Source organism: Microcaecilia unicolor, chromosome 1 (genome assembly GCF_901765095.1).
Source record: "Microcaecilia unicolor chromosome 1, aMicUni1.1, whole genome shotgun sequence".
In the NCBI taxonomy this organism is placed as follows: domain Eukaryota; kingdom Metazoa; phylum Chordata; class Amphibia; order Gymnophiona; family Siphonopidae; genus Microcaecilia; species Microcaecilia unicolor.
In genome coordinates this window covers 374,260,403-374,285,634 of record NC_044031.1, presented here as the reverse complement: position 1 = coordinate 374,285,634, position 25,232 = coordinate 374,260,403, and the positions used below count along the sequence as shown (strand labels likewise).

Sequence of the window (25,232 nt, the reverse complement as noted above, 5' to 3'; positions counted from 1 at the left end):
TACCTGCAAGTTGAAAAGCAATTGAAGCAGTGTACAATACAGTCGTTGCTTTTTTCTAAAATGCTACCTGGCACATGCAAGCTTGTATAGACATATTGATTCCTACTCCAGAGTGCTTACAGTTTAATTAAGACAAACATATATGTGTTCATTTTTTAGGTGAAAGGCAAAATAGCAATAAATATGTATAACTTATGACTTTGTTGTTTTGCCTTTATGCAGCAGCTTCAACCATAGCAGTAATACCAGGGGACTACTGCTAGGTGTTGCTGGCACCATTTTGAACCCAGCTTCAGAAGTGGCAGGGACGACTAGAGATTGCTCCTGCCCTGACCGCTATACAGCTCCCGGGATTTGGAAGGCAAGCTTGGGGAGGTATATGGGGGGTATAGGAAATGGGAATCCATTGAGGGAGAGGGATTGGACCAAAGGGGGAAGGTTCTTTAAGAAGTAGCCCTGGAGCATCAGGCTAAAGCTTTGTGGCCTAATGCTCCCAGAATGAAAAATAACACTAGCGTTTTGCTGTTGGTGTTTTTCCAGGAACGATTGAATACAAGCCATATCGTTCCTGGAAAAACACCAACAGCAAAACGCTAGTGTTATTTTTCATTCACCACAATCCATGTTATTTGATTTAGATAGTAATGAATTGTTTTGCATTTCATTACTATGCATTTCAAAGTAACCAGTATTAGCATGCATTATATAATTGCCTTTTAACACACATTAATACGCAAATAATGCACAATAGGGCCATAATAAACTTTAAAAACTATTCTCATAAATAATAAAAAATGATTCTAAATGTAAAAACTATTCTCCTAAATGACTGAGAGGGGCATAATCGAACGTTGCCGGCCAAATAGTTCGCCGGCGATCTATTGTGGCGGCGGCACTACAGCTGGCTGGAACCGTATTATCGAAAAAGATGGCCGGCCATCTTTTTTATCGATAATACAGTTTAGCCCGGCCAAATGCCAGAGATCGCCGGGGTTGAGATGGCCGGTTTTGTTTTTCAGCGATAATGGAAAAAAAATGCTGGCCATCTCAAACCCGGCGAAATCCAAGGCATTTGGTCATGGGAGGAGCCAGCATTTGTAGTGCACTGGTCCCCCTCACATGCCAGGACACCAACTGGGCACCCTAGGGGTCAGTGCGGTGGACTTCAGAAAAAGCTCCCATATGCATAGCTCCCTTACTTTGGGTGCTGAGCCGCCCAACCCCCCCCCATACACACAACCCACTACCCACAAATGTACAACACTACCGTAGCTCTTAGGGGTGAAGGGGGCAACTACATGTGGGTACAGTGGGTTTTGGAGGGCTCCCATTACCAGCACAACTGTTACAGGTGGGGGGGATGGGTATGGGTCCGCCTGCCTTAAGTGCACTGCACCCACTAAAAGTGCTCCAGGGACCTGTAGGACTTCTTGCTGCTGTATAACCTTGGCACACCAGTTGACACCTGAAGACTAATCTCTTTGAAAACGTCCTTTATTTGCATGTTTACTCACAGTTAACTTCAGATCAGAGGTTGTGCCCCACTGGCAAAGAGTCTCCCTGGTACTGAGATTAGCAGTAGGTCAGAGCTGGCAGAATGGTGTACAATGCCCTCTTTCAGCAACATTCAAGGTAATAACTAAGTTCTCTAACGTGGGTAACACATGAAAGGGATCTAAAATTGGCTTACAAAAATGGCCACTACCTCATGGACTACTGGAAACAAAACAGGGCACACTCTGACCCAGTTAGCTGGGGTAAAAGCACCATGGGAGTAGAGCCTACTACCCTATACCCACCACAATGCATTGCTGATGTGACTCTGCAGTGCACCTAACAGAAAAGGTGTCACACTCACCCGAGAGCCACATCACAACCAGGGAAAGGCTGTTAGAGGATAGAACACATTCTGCTGTCATGGAGGTGGGTACGGCAGTTGAGGCTGGCAAAAAAGGTTTTTCTTTTTATTTTTTTAGTGTGGGAGGGGATTTTTGACCACTGGGGGAGTACGGGCAGGGTGCTCCCCGATTCCTTCCGGTGGTCATCCGGTGAGTTGGGGCACCTTTTTGAGGCTTGGTCGTGAAAATAAAAGGACCAAGTAAACCCAGCGAAACACTGCTTAACGCCGCTTTTTTTTTTGTTCCATTGTCCGTGAAAACCGGCCACCTGGTAGCCACGCCCATGCCTGCCCATGTCCCGCCTTCGCTAAGCCGCCGACATGCCCCCTTGAACTTTCGCCGGTGAGGCAACGGGAAAGCGGCGATGCTGTCAAACACGCCACTTTCTATTATATCAATTTCGCCGCTTTTAAGAAATCACCGGCCATCTCCTGATTTATGTCAGGAAATGGCCGGCGATCACTTTCGAAAATAAGCTTGAAAGTCCCCATTTATATCTAATATTTCTGGTAATTACTGAAATTAAAGCTGGGCACTCCTAATTGTCTCATCCTTCTATATTTTTTATTATTATAGTACCTTGAAGAAGGCATTATTATTAAACTGAAATATCATGTATTAATATATACAGCTTACTTAATAAATTTACATTGATGACCCCAACCTTGTTATTTTAAAAGTATGCTCATGGTCTTATGTTCCTGTTAACTATGCAGTGGTAGGCCGTGGTGGCACTAGTGCATGGATAGCCGCTAGCTCTGCTTCATAAACAGACCCCTTAGTTTGTTAACTGTTACTGTAGTTGATAAAATTGTTTGTGCATTTAGTATATTTTTGAGAATGTACCTGAATGTTTTATTGACAGTATTTATTTTTCTCCTCACAGAATCAATTTGATAATCTCTATCGAAAATATATTACCTATACTGGTGGAGAAGAGCTATTTGGTTTGCCAGTGACTCAGTATCCCCAGCTGCTGGAAATAAAGAAGCAACTCAACCTACTGCAGAAACTCTATAGCCTGTACAATAACGTCATTGACACTGTAAATGGCTATTATGATATTCTTTGGTCAGATGTAAATATTGAAAAGATCAACAATGAATTACTTGAGTTTCAGAACAGGTAAGTTGATTGTGCTGAAGCTTAGGAGTCCCTGCACTGAACAAACCATGCTTATCTCAACATGTAATTACACTACTGGTTTTCTGTCAGATTTTCTAATAAATGCTTTCACTTTTAAAATGCGTAGAAGCATCAGTATATATTATACTTCCTACAATAATTTTCCACTTACTCCATACTAGATGAAGTCATTCTCTAATCTGACAGAACAATGGTTTACTGATCATAGCATAAGGCTATGAGGGGCCCTTTTACTAAGCCGCGTAGGCACCTACACATGCCCAATGCACGCCAATTTGGAACTACTGGCCGGCTACCGCGAGGCCCGAGCAGTAATTTCATTTTTTATGTGTGTCCACTATGCATGCCGGAAAATTTCCAGCGCACAGCGCTAACCGGGCAGTAATCAGTAGTGTACGTTCACTGACGATTACCACCCAGTTAATGCGTGAGATTTTACCGCTAAGTCAATGGGTGATAGTAAGGTCTCAGGTCCAAAATGGACGTGCGCCAATTTAAATTTTGCCGCACGTCCATTTTCGGCCAAAAAAAGGGCCTTTTTTGTAGGTGTGCTGAAAAATGGACCTGTGCGCGTCCAATACACATGTCTACACCAGCACAGGCCATTTTTCAGCACACCTTAGTAAAAGGACCCCTGAGTAATAAAAAAAAATTGGAATATAAATTTGACTTCCTTCTACCATTTGACTGTGACCTAAGTCAAGTCACATTTCCTTTCTGTGCCTTTGAACCCAGTTAAAAAAGTGTTTCATAATGTGTCTTTCTTCCAAAGTACCCTATTCCCCACTTTTTGCAGTGCCATAGCACAGATAATAAAACATTGACAGCTTACTTGGGCAATCATTATCAGGATCCATAAATGCCAGATGTGAACAGCAGGGCCTAGGCCAGGCATGCAGATGAAAGCAAAATGATAATCAGAGAGCTTATAGAGTTTGCATTTTGTCTACAATTTTCATCTACTCTGATCTCTGGACAGACTTTGTTTCTATTATTGACCTCAGGGAGAAAAGGAGTGTGGGCAAGAGAAAAGGAACTCCAACCAAAAAATATATATATACACAGTAGTATTTTCTAAACTGAGTTCTAAATACTATGTGCAGGTGATAGATGTATTCTTATTAGTTCAATGCCATTGTCGTCAGTTATACATAGATATTAATATTCAAAGTAGTTTGAATGACAAAGTAAGGACCTAGTAAACTAGGTAAAAGCCTTTGCTAATAGACAGGGATAACTGGTTAAATTATGTCTCGTAAGTTTCAATAGGTAGCTAAATTTATCCATTTGAATTTGGGGAGGGCTAGGAGTGGGATTTAATCTTCAATCTTTACAAAAACTTGATATAGCACCAAATTCATGCAACTAAGTGACTTACATAGCATTCAAATTGTTAAAGGGAAGGAAATAAAGGAGCTAAAGAACTGAAAGAGAAGACAGATTCAATAACTCCAGTTATGATCCATCCTCTTATCCAAAATTTAAACCTAATGTCAAGTGGTAGTGAGTTCCAGAGTTTGGGTTCATTGTAACTAAAGGTTGTGTCGTATGAGATGAGAGGGTAGGGGTAGGCAGAGAAGAGCCTGTTGGGAAGAATGAAATGCTTGAGTGGGATTATAGGGGGTTAGGAAATTAAACAGATACTGAGGGTTAGTTGGTTTAAGTCCTTTATAAACCAGGGTAACAATCTTACATTTAATATGGGCAGAGACAGCAGCCAATGTTTAGCCTTCAAATGTGGAGAGATATGGTTAAAGTGATGGGCATTATACTACTACTACTACTATTTAGCATTTTTATAGCGCTACAAAGCGTACGCAGCGCTGCACAAACATAAAGAAGCTTAACTGCTGTGGATTGGACAAGTTGAAGCTGTTTCAAAGTGGATAGTGGTAATCCTGCATAAAATGTATTGCTGTAATCTAGATGTGTAATGACCAAAGAAAGAATGGTCATTCAGACTACTGAAGTGGCAGAAATAGTCATACAGATCAGATTCTATGTAAAGTAAATTTAGACCACACAAGAAATCAATTAGTTTTGAATGATAGTTTAGAGTCCAGTGTGATACCCAAAATCTTTATAGATTTGCTGAAAGAAAGATGATGAGCATCGATGATGTGAACTGAGGGAGTAGGAGAAAGAGGATTAGGTAAGTGAACTGCTTTACATTTGGTAGGATTAAGGAGGAGAATGTGTTCTCTTAGCCAGTGAGAGACCTGTTGTAGATAGTGATTGAATGGGGCAGTGGGTGAAGTTTTAGTAGGTAGCAGATACAAAATCTGAATATCATCTTCATAACAGAAAAGACTGCAGCCCTGAGAATGAATAATAATTAGAAGGGGGTTATAACAAGGTTAAATAAGGTAGGAGCAAGTATTGATCCTTATGTGCAGGAGGAGAAAGTTAGGAAGCTAGCATGGATGGCCTGCATGATCCATGCAGCCACTGTAATAGCAGGCAGGCCTAAATTTGGCTAGGTAGGTCTCCAGCCATGCTTGGCAGCGCTGAACTCCCTCCCACCCAGTCATCATGTTAAACTTTATAGTTTATTGAGTCTTGCTATACCACCTTGACGAACTTGACACTCTAAAACCAACAAAATTAGGGAAAGGAGCTACAAAACACTTGATAGAAAAAAGTCAACATTCAATCCAATTAGGAAAATAAGGATAGAAAAAGGGGGGTGGGGAGGGCAACGAGAAGTGAAAGAGTAGGCTAGAAGGAAATAAGGCAGGCTAGCAGCAGGTCAGCAGTAAACTTCCTAATTTGAACAAAAGGCCTGTTGAAACAGCCAGGTTTCTGTTGCGTGTTTAAAGTTTCTGAATAACAATTCTGTGCGTATCGAGAGGGGGAGAGTTCCAGAAAAATAGAGCAACAAAGAAAAAAGCACAGTGCCTAGTGGACTCAAGCTGAGCAGATCTTGGGCCAGGAAGAACTAAGCAGTAATCATTTATGGAACAAAGAAGACAGGCTGGCAAATAAGGGATAGTAAGTGTTACAATATTCAAACCCGGTAATTAAAAGAGATAAAATAAGAGACTGAAAAGAATCATGGTCAAAATATCTGCTAACGGAACATAATTGTCTCAGGACAAAGAAGCCAGTCTTAGAGAGTCTGGACACTTGTATAGAGAAGGTGAATTGAGAGAGTTGGGGGTGATACCTAAGTAACGAAAAGAGTTGATGGGTAGAACAGGATTATCAGGTTTCTTCAGGATCGGATATATGACTGCAGATTTCCAAGAAGTTGGAACCTGGCCACAGGAAAGACTGTTATTGATGAGGGAAAGGATGTTTGGCAAGAGTTGTAATTTCGGGATCCAAAGCCAGGACAACGGGAAATGGTCATGTGAACAGGAAGTGATATTCATAGTAACATAGTAACATAGTAGATGACGGCAGAAAAAGACCTGCACGGTCCATCTAGTCTGCCCACGATAAACTCATGTGTATACCTTACCTTGATTTGTACCTGTCTTTTTCAGGGCACAGACCATATCAGTCTGTGCAGCAGTATTTCCCGCCTCCCAACCACCAGTCCCACCTCCCATCACCGGCTCCGGCACAGACCCCGTATAAGTCTGCCCTCCCCCATCCTAGCCTCTCAACCACCAACCCCTCTTCCCCCCGCCACCCAATTTCAGCTAAGCTTCTGTGGATCCATTCCTTCTGCACAGGATTCCTTTATGCCTGTCCCACGCATGCTTGAATTCCATTACCGTTTTCATCTCCACCACCTCCCGCGGGAGGGCATTCCAAGCGTTCACCACCCTCTCCGTGAAGAAATACTTCCTGACATCTTTCCTGAGTCTGCCCCCCTTCAATCTCATTTCATGTCCTCTCGTTCTACCGCCTTCCCCTCTCCGGAAAAGATTCGTTTGCGGATTAATACCTTTCAAATATTTGAACGTCTGTATCATATCACCCCTGTTCCTCCTTTCCTCCAGAGTATACATGTTCAGGTCAGCAAGTCTCTCTTCATACGTCGTGGAACGCAACTCCCATACCATCCTCGTAGCTTTTCTTTGTACCGCTTCCATTTTTTTAACATCTTTCGCAAGGTACGGCCTCCAAAACTGAACACAATACTCTAGGTGGGGCCTCACCAACGTCTTATACAGGGGCATTAAAACCTCCTTTTTTCTGCTGGTCACACCTCTCTCTATACAGCCTAGCAACCTTCTCGCTACGGCCACCGCCTTGTCGCACTGTTTCATAGCCTTTAGGTCCTCAGATACTATCACCCCAAGATCCCTCTCCCCGTCCGTGACTATCAGGCTCTCCCCACCTAACACATACGCCTCCCTTGGATTTCTACTCCCTAAGTGCATCACTTTGCATTTCTTCGCATTGAATTTTAATTGCCAAACGTTAGACCATTTTTCCAGCTTCTTCAGATCTTTTTTCATGTTTTCCACTCCCTCCGGGGTGTCCACTCTGTTGGAAATCTTGGTGTCATCCGCAAAAAGGCAAACTTTACCTTGTAACCCTTCGGCAATGTCACTCACAAATATATTGAACAGAATGGGCCCCAGCACCGATCCCTGAGGCACTCCACTACTCACCTTTCCCTCCTCCGAGCGAACTCCATTCACTACCACCCTCTGGCGTCTGCCCGTCAACCAGTTCCTAATCCAGTTCACCACTTCGGGTCCTATCTTCAGCCCTTCTAGTTTATTCAAGAGCCTCCTGTGAGGAACCGTGTCAAAAGCCTTGCTGAAATCTAAGTAGATGACGTCCATAGCACGTCCTTGATTTAATTCTCCCATCACCCAGTCAAAGAATTCAATGAGATTCATTTGGCACGACTTCCCTTTGGTGAAACCATGTTGTCTCGGATCTTGCAACTTATTGGCTTCCAGGAAATTCACTATCCTTTCCTTCAGCATGGCTTCCATTACTTTTCCAATAACCGAAGTGAGGCTTACCGGCCTGTAGTTTCCAGCTTCTTCCCTATCCCCACTTTTGTGAAGAGGGACCACCTCCGCCATTCTCCAATCCCTCGGAACCTCTCCTGTCTCCAAGGATTTATTAAACAAATCTTTAAGAGGACCCGCCAGAACCTCTCTGAGCTCCCTCAGTATTCTGGGGTGGATCCCGTCCGGCCCCATGGCTTTGTCCACCTTTAGCTTTCCAAGTTGTTCATATACACTCTCTTCCGTGAACGGTGCTCTATCCACTTCGTTTTCAGGTGTACTTTTGCCAGTCCCTCTCGGTCCTTCCCCAGGATTTTCTTCAGTAAAAACAGAACAAAAGTATCTATTTAGCAAATTGGCCTTTTCTTCATCATTTTCTACATAGCGTTTTGCTGTATCTTTTAGTCTCACAATCCCCTTTTTAGTCTTTCTCCTTTCACTAATATACCTGAAGAAGTTTTTGTCTCCCCTCCGTACATTTCTAGCCATTTGTTCTTCCGCTTGCGCCTTCGCCAGATGTACCTCTCTCTTGGCTTCTTTCAGTTTCATCCGGTATTCCTCCCCGTGTTCCTCTACTTGAGATTTTTTGTATTTCTGGAACGCTAACTCTTTAGCCTTTATTTTCTCAGCCACTTGCTTTGAAAACCATATCGGTTTCCTTTTTCTCTTGCTTTTATTTACCCTCCTTACATAAAGGTCTGTTGCCCTGTTTATTACTTCTTTTAGCCTGGACCACTGTCCTTCCACTTCTCTTATGTCCTCCCAGCCCATCATCTCCTTCCTCAGGTATTCTTCCATTTTGTTAAAGTCAGCTCGCTTGAAATCCAGGACTTTGAGTTTGGAGTGGCTGCCATCCACATGAGCTGTTACATCAAAACAAACCGTTTGATGGTCACTGTTTCCCAGGTGTGCAGCCACTCGGACATTTGACACACTATCCCCATTCGTGAGCACCAGATCCAACGTGGCTCCCTCCCTCGTGGGTTCGTTCACCATTTGTCTGAGCAGAGCACTTTGGAAAGCATCCACAATCTCTCTACTTCTTTCCGATTTTGCAGACGGAACCTTCCAATCTACATCCGGCAGATTAAAATCTCCCAACAGCAGCACCTCTCTTTTCTTCCCCAACTTTTGAATATCAGTGATCAGATCTTTATCTAGTTCTTCCAATTGTGTCGGAGGTCTATAGACAACACCCACGTGGACCAAGGTTCTATCCTCTCTTTTTAAGGTGATCCATATTGCTTCTTCCTTTCCCTACTTCTCTGTCATTTCAGTTGCTGCGATATCATCTCTCACATACAGAGCTACTCCTCCACCTTTACGTCCCTCTCTATCCTTCCTAAAAAGATTATAGCCTGGTATGTTTACATCCCATTCATGGGAGCCATGTCTCTGTGACTGCAACTATGTCCAAGTCAGTCTCCAACATCAGGGCTTGAAGGTCATGAATTTTATTGCTTAGACTGTGAGCATTTGTGGTCATTGCTTTCCAACTACATTTCCTAGTATGTGTTTTGGGTTTAGTGATTTGTGAGTGTCTTTTGTCTTTGGGTACCTTCTCCTCTTTTTGTTCCCTCTTCTTTGCTTTTTCTTTTTTTTCTGCTTCAATTTTAGTTTCAGAAACATCACAGTGCTGTAGTGGAGCAAAAGAATTTTGTAGTGGCAACACTTGTGCGGGTGGATGCTTCTGTGTCAAATGATGAATTCTGCCTGAGCCTACTGTGAGCCATCTGTTCCTTTGTGGTTTTATTCTCTGAGGCAGTGGTGAGAAGTTATGATTCTGCACAGTCCTATAAGTTGCTTTAATTGCATCTAATTCTTGCATTACTTTATATAGCTCTTGTTTTAAAGTAGATAGCTGAAGGCAGATAGGACAAGCTTTAAGTTTCCAGATGATTGGCCTTGAAACCAAAGCAGCACAATTATTGCAGAGAATAAAAGTCATCCTGATTGGTTGAAATGGGTATGAACAGGTGTACTATGTTGGAGTATCCGCCTGCAAGACTGCCTGTGTATGACTGTGGAGTAAAGTTAATAAGGTTTGGTTTGTCTATAAATGAGTGGACAACCCTGGGGTGGGTGGGATTATAAGTCCCAATGGGTCAGCTTAAGTGCTGCTATCAAGGGAATTCTCTAGTTGAATGGACCAAAATGGTAGTGTCTGATCCAGCACTTTACAATTTATTATACTTTATAAAACTGCCCTAAGATATTAATAACTTTCCTTTTAAATAAATCTAGATATTGCCAATAATTATAGCAGTGTCAGCTATGTAAAAATGCCCCTCCCCTCTATCAGAGTTTGGCAGGAACAGAAAGAAAGACAGACAGAAAGGTTTCCCAGTGCTAATTAAATTGATTAAGCAACAAGCCTTAAAAATTTTAGACAATATCAGGTAGGTTTCTCACCTAATGTCAGTCAATTTGAGAAGAGTCTGGGATTTAGGGGTCAGAATAAACCTGTCCTTTTTGTAGGAGCTTGGTTCAGTCCCAGCACCTGCAAGGTGGAAGTAAAAGTGGAATGACCTTTAGTTTGAGTCCAACCCTGCTTGCCCCCAGCTGTGGGGGTGCTTAAGTCCCAATGGGTCAGCTTAAGTGCTGCTATCAAGGGAATTCTCTAGTTGAATGGACCAAAATGGTAGTGTCTGATCCAGCACTTTACAATTTATTATACTTTTTAAAACTGCCCTAAGATATTAATAACTTTCCTTTTAAATAAATCTAGATGGATCACGTGACGCTATGCACAGGAGCGGACGCTAGTCGAATTGCTCCTGCCTTCTCCTCAAGAATCGAGTTGAAAAACTCAATCTAAAAGCGTTAGTTTGATTGTTATCGGCAAGAGGAAGCTTTGGGAAACGTTAGAGGATTTACTTACTATCGATTCAAAAGCTAATGGCGACCAAATCAACCAGAAAAGAGAAAGATAAGAACCGGCAAGCTGAGGACAAAATGGCGGCGCCGGCGAGCCCGGGAACTTCAGCGGTTGGATCCGCATGGGCCGCCGAGATAGTGGGCGAAGTCACGCAAGCTTTGGAAGCTATTTTGGAGAAAAAACTCAGCTCACTAGACACTAAGTTAGAATCGCTGCATAACAGTGTAAACCAAATTCAGCTAGAAATGGTGACTTACCAACAGCGAGCCAGTGATACTGAAGATCGCGTTGGTACTTTAGAGTCAGAAGTAAACCAGCTGAAAAAAACACTTGCCTCTTATGAAGAAAAGCTTGAGGACTTAGAAAACAGGTCAAGACGAAATAATCTTCGGATGGTGGGTCTGGCGGAGGGACAAGGAGATCGAGACTTAAGCAGATACTTGGAAACATGGTTGGCAGAGGAACTTGAACTACCGGAATCTTTGGGCCCGCTGAAAATTGAACGAGCTCACCGTCTAGGCCCAAAGCAGACGGCAGAAGGTAGACCACGTGTAGTCATTTGCAAAATTTTAAACTTTGCCCATAAAAACGCGATTTTGCAGGCCTTAAGGAATGGGAAAGAACTGCACAGTGGAAATCGCAAAGTATTATGTTTTCAAGATTACTCAGCAGCAGTGGCAGCGCAAAGGAAAAAGTTTTCACCAATCTGTTCTGAACTCGTCAACCGGAAAGCTAAATTTGCGCTGCTATACCCGGCGAAATTGAGAATTAATCATCACTCGGGAATAAAAATATTTGACTCAGTGGAAACAGCAAAACTTTTTGTACAACAGATGGAAAATGGACAATAATGCGGTGAAATGATGCGATGCAATAAAATCTGAAATTGAGAATAATTTGTAAGGGGACTGATTACGGATAAAAAACGTACTAAGAAATCATAAAAAGTCTGCATATAGACCCTTAAGATATGTCCCACTGGGGAAACTCAGCGGGAAGAGTAAATTAAAAGATGAGGCTATATCAAATAGTCAAGGAGAAGATCATAGAGACTAAGACAGTTGATGATAAATGTCGTTGGAAACTGGACTATTTTGGTAAACCTTAATAATTGAAGAAGGCATTATAACTTGTCAACCTGGTAAACATAGACAGAAGTAAAAGTGAACTGTTTATCAATGCTTCAGGTATCGTATAAAGAAGGGGAAATAATCTCCCAGATAGCAACTGATATGAGACATACTGAAGAGAAAAGATAGACAATTTAATTGATAAGAAAGCTTAAATGCGGTAAAGAAATATATGATAGAATGGATGTGATAGCACGATTGATATATAGACCTATATGGCTAGAAGAGGAATGAAAAACTGTAATGTTGAAATGTCAAGAGATAAGAATCATATAGAAGAATATTATTAAGAGAGGAGAAGGGGTGTCGGAAGTGATCCATTTCCTTAGGGAACAGAAGGGGTAGAGAAGGGGAACTGGGAGGGAACGGGAAGAGGGAGAACATGGGGTTGGGAAAGGGGGGGGGGGGGGGGACTAACTCAAGTTGTATTAAAAGTGAAATTCTCACAACTTGTAGAGGACCGAAATTTACGAGAGGGAGGCTGGAGGCTGGGCTGGCCTCTCTCAAAAGGAGAAGATGAATCTGATACAGATTGGCGGGACTTTGGAGGGTAAACAATTAAGGTAGCCTCATGGAATGTAGGAGGTATACACTCCCCTATTAAGCGCTCCAAGATTCTGCGACAGCTTAAACGTCTTGGAACAGATATAGCGCTGTTACAAGAAACGCACTTGTCAGATGCTGAGCACACCAAATTGGCTAAGTGGTGGGTTGCGGACTGTGTGGCAACGGCGGCCTTGGGCCGGAAAGGGGGGGTGGCAATACTTTTTAGAAAAGGTATAGCTGTCCAAGTGCATAAAACGATTAAAGATGTAGAAGGCCGGTTTGTACTCTGCATTGCCACAATAAATAGACAAAAAATAATCTTGGGTAGTATTTACGCTCCTAATACATTGGATTTAAAATTTTATAAAAGATTGCTTAGGCAGATCACTCAACTGGAACCATTGCCCTTATTGCTGGGAGGTGATTTTAATATGACTTGGGACCCTATAATGGACAGATCACATCCCCCGGCTGATTTAAGGCGGATTAGTACCAGAGGTCTGCCGGATCTATGCACAACACTCGGGCTCATAGATATATGGAGGACACTGCATCCACTAGACAAAGAATATACCCATCAATCTAGAGCACATGGCACCTCGGCTAGAATTGACTATTTGCTAGCTTCCCACACTTTATTAACAGATATTACTGAGGCACATATAGAACCTTGTGTTATATCGGATCATTCAGTGATTAGAATGTGCTGGAAAGGAGGAGGGGAGGAAGAGAAATTAAATAGTTGGACATTTCCAAGCTACTTGTTTAAAGACCCACGATTTGGGGAATATTTACGGGCTAAATGGACTGAATATAAGCATTTTAACGAGGGTACGGTAGACAGTTCCACCAGCTTTTGGGAAGCCGCGAAAGCAGTATTAAGAGGGGAGATAATAAGTTATGTGTCACAATATAAACGTGCCCGTGATAGGGAAATTGTGCGGCTAGAAAAGAGACTAATTAAGTTGAATAGACAATATGGTCTAACCCCATGTAGTCAGATTAGACAAGAGGTGATAGAACTACAAACAACTTTGAACTCCCTGATACATGATAGAGAAGTGAAATCTCAAGCCTATTATCGCTTTCAGCTATATAAGCATGGAAATAAAGGAGGCAAATTTCTAGCTAGACTTATAGCATCTAAATATTCATCTAAAAATGTAACAGCTATTAAAAATAAAGAGGGGAAATATCTCCACACTAATAAAGAGATTAGATCAGCGTTCCAGACATATTACCAAAGCCTTTATAAGGCGTCGGAACAAGAAGGACTTCCGGGAGAGCTATTTTTAGATGGGGTTCAGACCCCTAAATTACAAGATGGGGATAGTACTCGATTAAATGCAAAAATTAATGCTGATGAGGTGACATGGGTAATAACGCAAAGTAAAATGGGTAAGGCCCCGGGCCCGGATGGGTATAAAGCAGAATTTTATAAATTGATGGGTGACTCGGTGGTCCCAACACTGGTCCAGGTGTTTAATGAATGGATGGAGAATGGTAGGATGCCAGACCAATTAAATTTGGCTAGGATAGTTGTGTTTCCTAAGCCTAAAAGAGATGAAAAATTGGTAACCTCCTATAGACCTATTTCATTAATTAACCAGGAAGCAAAATTATTTGCAAAAATTCTAGCAAATAGACTGGGGCGAGTGCTACCTCATCTTATCCACACAGCACAGGTGGGGTTTGTACAAGGTAGATCAGTTTCCAAAAATTTGAGGAGTATACTGGCAGCATTAGAAGGTTTGGGCCACTCCCAGGCACAAGCATTAATGATAAGCTTCGATGCTGAGAAAGCATTTGATAGAGTGGAGTGGCCCTTCCTGTACTCTGTGCTGGAAAGATATGGTTTTCAGGGTGGATTTGTACAGGCGATCAGGGCATTGTATCACCAACCTAGAGCACAGGTGATGGTGAATGGGAATATATCGGAGGAGATCCAGATTAGTAGAGGTACTAGACAGGGGTGTCCGCTCTCACCTCTACTTTTTGCACTGCAGTTGGACCCCTTAATTAGAGACATATATGATTGTGCGGCGATTCCTGGGGTACAACTTAAAAATCAGGAATTTAAGCTTGCCGCGTTTGCGGATGACCTAATGATGGTTATTACAAAACCGAAGGAGACCCTGTACAATCTACTAGAGTTAATTCAAGAATATGGAGATTACTCGGGCTTTAAATTAAACATAGACAAATCTGAAGCTCTTGGGATAAACTTAGACATTCGGGCCTATTGGCCGGAAGGATTTCCTTTGAAACGTACGTGCAAGTCTTTTACATATTTAGGGATTCAACTACCGGCTAAATTGAAGGAGCTTTATACTTTAAATGTTACAAACATGTTGGAACAGACAACTCAACAGTTGGATTCATGGGGCAGTTTAACACTATCTTTGATGGGGAGGATTAGTCTTATCAAAATGGTGATATTGCCAAGATGGCTATACACATTACAGGTACTGCCCATAGTGTTATTGCAAAAAGATATCAAGCGCTTATATCGATTGATATCTAGATTCTGCTGGGCAAAAAAACGGGCTAAGATGCAGTTGAAACATATGTTGGGGGGATGGAGGCAAGGGGGCCTGGGAATACCTAATATAAAGTTTTATAATATGGCATGCCTCCTGCGCCAAACACGAGATTGGCTATACCAAACCCAGGAGCACACACCTCTAGAGATGGAGGAAGCGTTATATAGTCCATATCATGGGATAACATTAGCACATTTACAGAAAAAGATACCGTATAGACTTAGACAAAATGTTCTGATATTATCACTTAGAGCAGCGTGGAGATTCTTAGGGGAACTATTGGGGGGAGATTCAAGAGTAACTGAGTATTTAAACATTAGGGGGAATCCGTCTTTCGTTCCCGGGCTGGAAAATAAAACATTTGATAGGTGGGCACAGGCAGGTGTTACTTGTATAGCTGATGTACTGGGAGAGAGAGGGGACATACTGCCACTGTCACAACTATTGGCTCAGAGGGAGCAGGTCTGGGGTGATGTATACGCGCATTGTCAACTTAAACATTATATACAAACATTAGATAAAACAGCATTGCAGTGTAAACTGGGCAACAAAATCAAAAAATTCTTTGATGAGATATCTGACAACGCCCCATCTATATCCCAGATACATCGGAAGTTGTGGGAGCTGGCTCCATTGAAGGAGATAGCCACGATTAGACAGAGATGGGAAAAAGATATGAGTTGTAATTTGGAATCATGGGATATTATTGCGCAGATAAAAAATATACCAAGAATAATTGGGGGCGCAGATTACAGGGAATGCGCGTATCGAATAATTTACAGAGCTTATTTTACGCAGGTACAACTATATAAATCAGGGGGTATAGAGACAGCGCTCTGTTTGAAATGTAATAGACATGACAATACTTTATACCATGCGATATGGGGGTGTGTAGTACTACAGAGATATTGGAGACAAATAGTTACTTACCTGTCACATGTTTTGGGTAGTAGAATAGCCATGAATCCACGACAGTTGATATTAGATTTGAAGGATGAACCTTTAAGACTCAATGCTGACAAAACATTATTATATCGAAAGTTATGTCTGGTGGCGAAAAAATGTATTATGCAATATTGGACTGTAGCCAGTTCACCACCTTACTGGCATTGGCGTAACAGGGTGCATCAGTTGTTAGTGTGGGAGGCGAAAGAAGTTAAAGGACAATACAAAAGGAAAATAAGGTTTCTTAAAATATGGGGTAGCTACCTGGAAAAAATGACACAGAGAGGCCGAAGTTTGGTCATTAATACTTTATAAAAGAACCACACATCACTACAATATTGGGATATATTAATTTGAGTTAGTCAAGGGGGGGGGGGGGTGGGGGGGGGGTTAATAGGGAAGAGTGGGAGGAGGATGTAGGGAAGGGGATAGAGGAATAAGAGGTTTTGAATTACATTAGTGTGACAAGCGGATCACTTTACATCACGGTATAACAATGGTAGATTAACAATTGTATATTTGCCAAAGCAAAAGTTGTGTTATATTGTTAATGTGTTATGACTTTCTTTTAACAATTGTGGACAATAATGATATAAGGAGGGGAGGGGGTTGAGGGGGAGGGGGGAACAGAAAAATGGGAATCAGTGAATGAAGCAGATATAATGTTATTGCAATGCTGATTGGAAAACTGAACTTTGTTGTATGAAGCCTCCAAGTTGCATTGTATTGTGCCTTTTGATAATAAAAAAAGTTTAAACATAAATAAATCTAGATATTGCCAATAATTATAGCAGTGTCAGCTATGTAAAAATGCCCCTCCCCTCTATCAGAGTTTGGTAGGAACAGAAAGAAAATTAGAAAGAAGTTTTGACAGTGAACCAAGTGTCTGGAGTTGGAAGGTGGACCAGGTGGAGGCAGTAAGAGTTGGAGTTGGAGGCTGAACTGGAAAGAGGGACTGGGTTGAGCTTCTCATAAGTAACTTTGACTGCGGTTCAAGAGGAAGAGAGGGAGAATGAGATACGGGGTGTGGAAAAGAACCAACTAAGTCTAGTACTTTAATATGGAAGTACTGTGCAAGAACCTCAGCAGGAGGTCTGGAGCATTTAGTACTGTCTGAAGAGGTGAGATTGCGAAAGATGGAAAAATATTCTTTAGCCAGATTAGGGCTTTCCAGATACTGTTTATGAAGAAGTGAGATTTGGCTTTCCTTAGAAGAAAACTGAAGTCCCTAAGCTTAGATTTAAAAGATGATAGGTCAGCTGGCGACTTTGTTTTCTTCCACCTTCATTAGAATTTGCGAACTTGCCTTTTCAGTAATCTAAGGCCGTCATGTTACCAAGGTTGACTTTTATGGTCTTTTGGAAACTTTATGATTTTTAGTAGGGCTATCTGATCAAGGGTATTGGAAAGTACAAAGTGTAAACAGCATGCTTGGGTGTCAAGGGGCAAAGTATCAAAATCTGGGGGAAGCAGGGAGGTTGTGAGGGTTGATCTGAGATAGATATCTACTCCATATAGGAGGAGATATGTAGGACAAGATGGAGTAGAGATTAGGATCAACAAGTGGATAGCTAAATGGCCTGACCAAGGGACCTGGGTAGGGAAAAAAGTGGTTAGCAAGAATGGGGAATCTTCGGGGAGAAAGCACAAAGTGTAGAGTATGTCCACCTTGGTGAGTGGGGAAGGAGATCCATTGCCAAAGGCTGAGATCCAAAAGTAGATAAAGGAAGTGTCTAGAATACGGATGGTGAGAGGTATCGACATGGGTGTTAAAGTCACCGAAAATCATAATCCTATATGGTGAGGTACCTGGCTACATGATAGATCTCATCATCCTACCGCTCCGGAATACATTCAGACTCTCCCGTTCATATCTTAACCTTCATTATCCAAAATGCAACGGCATCAAGTACAAGTCCATGTATGCTACCTCCTTCTCTTTCATCAGCACTCAGCTTTGGAATTCTTTGCCGAAGACCATAAAAACCATCACCGATCATCTAACTTTCAGGAAATCTCTAAAGACCATGTTATTTGGAAGTGCTTATCCCACGGCCTCTGCAGGTGTCTCCACTGCTAGAAGCGCATCGATCTAGAGACATTTTGGACACATTCCCCTTCCCCCTTCCTTCTAGGTTTCCCTACTCCTTCCGTCCATTCCTACTCTTCCCCAATATCTCTTGTAGGTTTTTCTGCTGTATTAGCTTCATTTTACTGCATTGGCGTCTGCCTCTGTGGTGCGTTGTAAGCCACATTGAGCCTGACACTGTTGGGAAACTGTGGGGTACAAATGAGATAATAAATAATGTTCGGGTGATGGATGATTTCATTGGTAAGTGTCTGGAAACAAGAGTCCCACTGAGCCTGGGTCAGCGAGGGTTGGCAGTAGAGGAGCAAGAGAACAAGGCTCAGCAAGAAGGATGATGGAGAAAGTTCGGCAATTTGCAGTTTGGTAGAATAAAGAATGGCTAGGCCGCCACCTGATCTAGAAGGTCTAGGTAAAGAAATTACATCATAGCCCTCAGGCAGACAGTCAAATAATAGTGTTCTTCACCCTTTATAACCCATGTCTTGGTTAGACAAAAGGTGTCTAGACCAGCAGACTCAATAAACTTGCAGATCAGAATGCTTTTAGACCATAGAGACCTGCAATTGAGTAAGCCATTGGAACTACACCTATCTCCCATTGAGATTTCTGAACAAGATGTAAGTGGTATGACTTGATGTACCTGTGGAAAACCTTGTGGTCTGGAAATGAAGGCAGAGTGATTTCTGGTGATCACAGGGATCACCAGAAATCCTGCAGTAAACTGATTGTATTGGAGTGAAAAATACAAAGTCAAAGCAATAAACATAGCAAGAGTAGAAAATAAACAACATAAGTAACTTCCATGAGAAGACATAATTTGATAGGAGTAGCAGAGAGACTGAAGAAGAATATATCAGCATGTGCCAAAGGTGCATGCAGCCCCCGAGCTAAGCACAACAGAAACTGGCAAATATAGTGCGGGGACTCTGGTTACAACAATTGTGTGCTTACATTGGGTGGGTCGCATGACCGAATCAAAATTGGGAGCACAGGCTTGCACTAAGAATTTTGTGGGCCATTTACTGCTAACCACTGTAGTTTGTCGGCTGGGTCACGTGACCAAACCAAAATCAGGAACGCAGGCTCATTGTGAGACCCCAAGTGGGGTTGGGAGTGGGCCAGTGAAATAATGTAACCGAACAAAAGGGATGAATACAAAATAAATCTTTACTTAAAGGAATCCCTGTGTCATTCTCTACTTTGAAGGCTGTTAATGAATTGGACAGTTATTTATGTTTGAGTGTTGCAGGCGATGATGTAGTCATCTTTTGGAAAAACAAGCAAAAGTGCTGGCCACAACTAGCAAAATTTGCATGGGGATACTGCACGTTCCTGCTACCAGCACATCTTCTGAGAAGACATTTTCTATTGCAGGAAGGACTGTGGAAGACAGGAGAGCTAGACTGAATCCTGAGATTGTTGATGATTTCTTATTCATCCACAGATTTAAAAAATCATAACAGTGCTTCATAGGGCATATTTCTCCCCCACGAGGGCATATAGAATGGGTTGTGTTTTGTACCACTGGACATTTTAACAGGGTTGATTAGGGTTCCTTGGGGTAGCAGAAGTCAACAATTGTTGGGGTTGGAAGGGTAGAGGGTGGTGGTGGTGGTGGTGTGTGTGTGTGTGGGTTATTATAATTGCTTTCTGTAATTATTGTTTTCTATTTGTGATTTATAAACAGCAGTTGGACAGCATATTGTTTATTTTTATTCTATAATAAAAAGATTTAAATATAAAATCATAAGTGTTCGAGGCTTCTTCAGGTGAGGACAGAGCCCGCAGGAACAGGGGCAGAATCATCAGGGATGGGTGGGGATGGAGACAGAGCCTGCGGGGATGGGGTGAGGACGGAGACAGAACCCTTGGGGACAAACTTTGACCCCGTGTCATTCTCTAATGTGGGAGCCTATCCTAGGGCAAGGTGGAGGGGAAGGAAGAAATGTAGTCAGGAAGCTCACCTGGCATGCAGTGAACTAGGTCAAACTAATTCAAGGAGGTTGCCAAACAACTGAGAGCAGAAGGAGGAGTTAATAGAAAATCCCTGGCTAAACAATGAATATTCAATGGACCCTCCTAGAAATAGGGAATGGCAGCTTCCAACAGAAACACCAGGTCAGCCTGAAGAGATAGAAGCAGCTCTAGAACCAGTATAGCAACATGCAGCGAATGGCCATTTTCGAAACAAAAAGAGAGACATTTTTCTGTTTTGAAAATCGCTATATTTGCCACTTGAATTTTGGACATTTTTAGCAAAATGTCCAAAATTGAATTTAGACTGAATTTGCCCCTCTACACCATTTGATCATTTAAAAAAATCTGTGTCATAAGCATTGATCAGCTTTGTCAATCAGCAGACTAAATTGTAGTCAGCTACTTAAATTAACCAATACTTTCCCAAAGTGGAATGAAGTCTGATGGATCTTAGATCATCCTTCAGCCCACCAGTATTACTTATCGCTGATAGGGCATCATATGATGCAGTTGGTATTTAAAGGGCAATTCTATATATGTACATGCACCAAAAAATAGCACTTACATGTGTAAGTGCCCAAGTGCTAATCTATAAGGGTACATGTAAGTTCTATGGTGTGCAAATGCAAGAGAGTGTACATGTCGGCAAAGCATGGGTGGGACATGGGCATGTCTCCCGGTCATGCACAGCCTACAGAATAATATAAGTTGTGCGCCCTTGCTGCATTTAGATATGCTCTAGGGTAGTATTCTATAATGGAATTTGGGCTCCTAGATGCCATTGTAGAAATGGTGCTCCCGATGTGGCATCAGGGTGCTTACAAAGAAGTGCTCACTTATAGAATTGCTACCTTAATGTCTTTTTTTGTCCGCTGATCTACAGTATTTTGTGCAGTAGATTATCAGTGATTCTTGGAAACGTGTAGTTTTTATAATCACTTTCTTCTGTCCCTGATGTATGTGCAGGTGCCGCAAACTTCCTCGAGCTTTGAAGGAATGGCAGGCCTTTCTGGACTTGAGGAAGACCATTGAAGATTTCAGTGAATGCTGCCCTTTGCTGGAACTCATGTCCAACAAAGCCATGATGGCTCGGCACTGGAAGCGGATTACAACAGCCACAGGCCACAATTTTGATGTGGAATGTGAGACTTTTAAACTGAGGAACATCATAGAAGCTCCTCTGTTGAAATGCAAAGAGGAAATTGAGGTAATTTGTGGACAAGGGAAAGGATAAGAAAGATGCTCTGTGTTTAGATCATGGTCATATGTGAATCTGAATTACAAATTACAATATAGGTGTATTTGAGCAGATTTCAATTTTTAGGTTAAATGCCTAAAGTTACAGTATATTTTTATATTTATAAAACAAAAAGTTGTAGCCAGGAAGCTTTAAAAAGAAATTTCTGATGTAAAGATGGTATTAAGAAAATAAGGCCATGAATGAAAACTTTCAGATGTCTCAGATCACCATTTGCATAAAGAGAAGGTTATAAGGAGGATGGTGAGAAGTTGTTCTTGACTTGTCTTGGAGTTTGGGAGGTTTAAGTTGGCCTTTAAGAAAAGCTTTGTAACTGTAAAGATAGTTAACACTGGAATGTTCCAATATATGGTAAAATCTCTGCCATTGGAAGATTTTAAGAATAGGTTCATGAACATTTGTTTGGGGTACTTTAAGTGTAGTGGATCCATATTTGAGGCAGATAGCTAGACTAGATCGCTTATGTTTGAGATTAGTGCCCTCCTTGAGTCTTATTATTATTCTGTGAAAGCCCTGCAGGCAGGAAATATTGGCATAAAGGATAGAGTTCTTGATTGCAATCTAAAATCTTTATATTTTTTGACCCATCTTTCACATCATATCTAAGTTACCTTTTCTTCTCCCAATGGTAGGATATCTGTATCAGTGCGGTAAAAGAGAAAGATATCGAACAAAAGTTGAAACAAGTGATTGCGGAGTGGGACAACAAAACCTTTACTTTTGCCAATTTCAAAACACGTGGTGAGTTGCTGCTGAGGGGCGACAGCACGTCGGAAATTATTGCCAGCATGGAGGACAGCCTGATGGTTTTGGGCTCTCTCATGAGCAACAGGTAATAGAAAATAATTTGCAAGTGGAGAAGAGTATTTCAGAATGAGTAAGGTATTAAGAGAAAAAAAAATCACTCTATGCAACAATAAGAAAAGCCCTGTTAATTAAGGAGTTCTTTTACTAAACTGCAGTAAAAAGTGGCCTTTGCACACCCTTACATAGGTTATCCCGCTTGCTAAGGCTGTTTTTATTGTAGCTGGAAAATGGCCAATTTTCCTTTTTACAAATTAATGGCCATGTGCTATTGTTGCCATTAGTGTACGGCCATTACCAAAAATTAGTGTGTGAGCCTTTACTACCACCTGTTTTGTAAAGGGCTCACATGCTACACTGTTCGATAATTTTTATGACAATACATTTTTTAGTTTATTGACTCTGCTTTTCTGGACTGACTAAGAATCCTGGTGGTTTGTGTGCTGGGAATGTGGCCCCAGTAACCTAGAAATCACCGAGGATAACTTAAGAGCGGGAGATTTGCCCAGATGTGGTTGGAACCCAGTCAGTGGGAGGAGGGTGCTAGTGTAGATCACATGCCCAGGTGCAGGCGGACCTGAGCTGTGCTAGGGATAGACCCTCTAAGTGGCTGCAGGGTTAGCCACAGGCGAGTGGCTAGGCATTTCGTGACAAAAGTAATGTGGCTGCTGTAACTGATTCACATTGTCGCACCCACTCTTTGCCCTCCCAGACACGCCATCTCAGAGAAAAGTAAAGAAACATTTATTAGCATGTGATTTGCATGCACACATTGGACTTTTACTTAAGCTGTGGTAAGTATGTGCTAGTTCTTATCGCAGTTTAGTAAAAAGAATCCTAAGTATTTTTCCTGGAAAGATAACTTTCTTTTAGAAACAGATGACCTGGAAGTTAGGTCATCTGTTGAGTTCTTACTGAGCAACAGTTTCTTGAATGTGAAACATTTTTACAGAATACATTTGAAAACAGATAATGCAATAATCTGTAACAAATTAAAAGGCATGAAAACAATGAAAGAGGACTTGAAAGAATGGTCAAGAGTATATAGTGAAAGGATTGCCTAAAATTTAGAGCAGCAAGCTGAGAACCTTTAAAGCCAGGATTTAAAAGCTATTTTCACGCTGATGCTCCTTGTGTCCTTGAGCAAGTCATTTGACCTTCTGTTGCCCAAGGTACAAACATATGTGGAGGGGCATTCAATATGAAGTCTAAGTCTGACTTTGGATGTTCAAGGTTTTGTGATTTGAACATTTTGTTTTTTGGTCCATTTTTTAAAGGAAAAAAAAATGTCCAAGTGCAAAATGCACAAAATCAAGTCATTGGAATGTAGGAGGAGCCAGCATTTTTGGTAGACTGGCCCCCAGACATCCCAGGAAAGCAGTAGAGCACCCTAGGAGGCACTGCAGTGGACTTCATAAAATGCTCCCAGGTACACATCTCACCATTGCTCCCTTATCTGGTCTGCTGATCCCCCCCACAAAACGCATCCAAAACCCACTACCCCAAACTATACTCCACTACCATAGCCCTTATGGGTGAAGGGGGCATCTATATGTACAGTGGGTTTCTGGTGAGCTTTGGAGGGCTCACAGTTTCCTCTATAAGTGTAACAGGTAGGGGATGGTATGGGCCTGGGTCCACCTATCTGCAGTGGCACTGCACCCACCACTAGACTACTCCAGAGACCTGCATGTTGTTCTAATGGACCTAACATCTGAGGCTGGCAAGTAATGTTTTAAATCACATTTTTTGGAGTGGGAGTGACCACTGGGGTGTAAAGAGGGGTCATCCCTGATTCCCTCTAGTGGTCATCTGGTCATCATTTAGGGCCTTTTTGTGTCTTATTCATTATAAAAACAGGTCTAGCACAAAACATCTTAGTTTTAGTCCTGGACAGTTTTGTTTGTGTGATTTGAATGCACTTCTGATGGACCTCATAGAGAAACATAAAAAAATTGGTTATGAAAATCCCTATTTGGACATTTTTGTGAGAAAAACGTCCAAATGCAGATTTATGCCACTTTTTGGATGTTTTTCTCTTTTGAAAATTAGCTCCATAGTGACATAGTGGGTGACAGCAGATAAAGACCTGAGCGGTCCATCCAGTCTGCCCAACAGTCACATTTATTATCAATTCATGATTAAATCAGCAATAAACGTGATATTATATACTTGACCATGGTCTTTCTTTTGTCATGTTCCATGCTTGCACAGGGTATGGGCATATGAGGATATTGCGGCCATCTTGGATTTGGGCATATCCAGGATAGGGCGGCCATCTCAGAGGTGGGCATCTTGGAATGGGGCGGCCATCTTGGAGTTGGGCAGCCTGAGGAAGGAAGTCCATATTTGGGCTTGAGGGCATCTCCGGTGGGGGCAGCCATCTTGAACACAGCTGTGCATGTTTCGGCCTAATTCCTGCACTATTTAAAGCCCTGCCACCAGACCTCCCATGCTTCGGCTTATATTCAGTTCTCTGGGTAGTTGCAGTGCTTCTGGTTTTTCCACGGTTTCCTGCCTGGTATTGACCTTTGCCTGATTCTGGACTTGCTTCTGTTTTGCTGCCTGGTATTGATCTCTGCCTGATCCTGGATTCATTTCTGTTTGCTGCCTGGTACTGACCATTGCCTGTTCCTGGTTCTTCTACTGTTTGCTGCCTGGTATTGACCTCTGCCTGATCCTGGTTTTGCTTCTACTTGCTGCTTGGCCGTGCCCCGTGGACTTTGTTCTGGACTCAGTTCTTCCTGCTGTTGGCTTCCCGCACCTGGGGGCTCAACCCCTGGGGAACGGAGGGAGACACAGGGGGAACTCGGGGTTGGCCGACAGCTCGGTGAGGATTCTTCCTCTATCGGGCACAAGGGCTCACATCTCCACTTGGCGTGCCTGACAGAAAGCCGAAGCCATGAGCTCGTCGGACAAGTCCGAGATGGCCTAGTTGACCCCAATTGTACAACAGCAGCAAGGACAGCTGAATCAACTATCCACGGCACTGCAAAGTGTCTGCTCCCAGATGCAGACAATGCAGGCAGCCTGCCAGGTTGCTCCTAGCCCTTTGGAGCCGGGGGGGGGGGGGGGATCTCCCTTGGGACTCTGGTTGCC

The 25,232-nt window shown here is 42.3% G+C and overlaps 1 protein-coding gene across 1 annotated transcript in view; it reads left to right on the top strand.

Moving 5' to 3' along the window:
* Positions 1-25,232, top strand: part of DNAH5 (dynein axonemal heavy chain 5) — a 925,453-nt gene that overhangs the window by 236,720 nt on the left and 663,501 nt on the right. Inside the window, 3 exon segments of the mRNA XM_030220396.1 lie at positions 2,785-3,023; positions 21,038-21,278; positions 21,962-22,161. Coding sequence (XP_030076256.1) covers positions 2,785-3,023; positions 21,038-21,278; positions 21,962-22,161 — 680 coding nt within the window.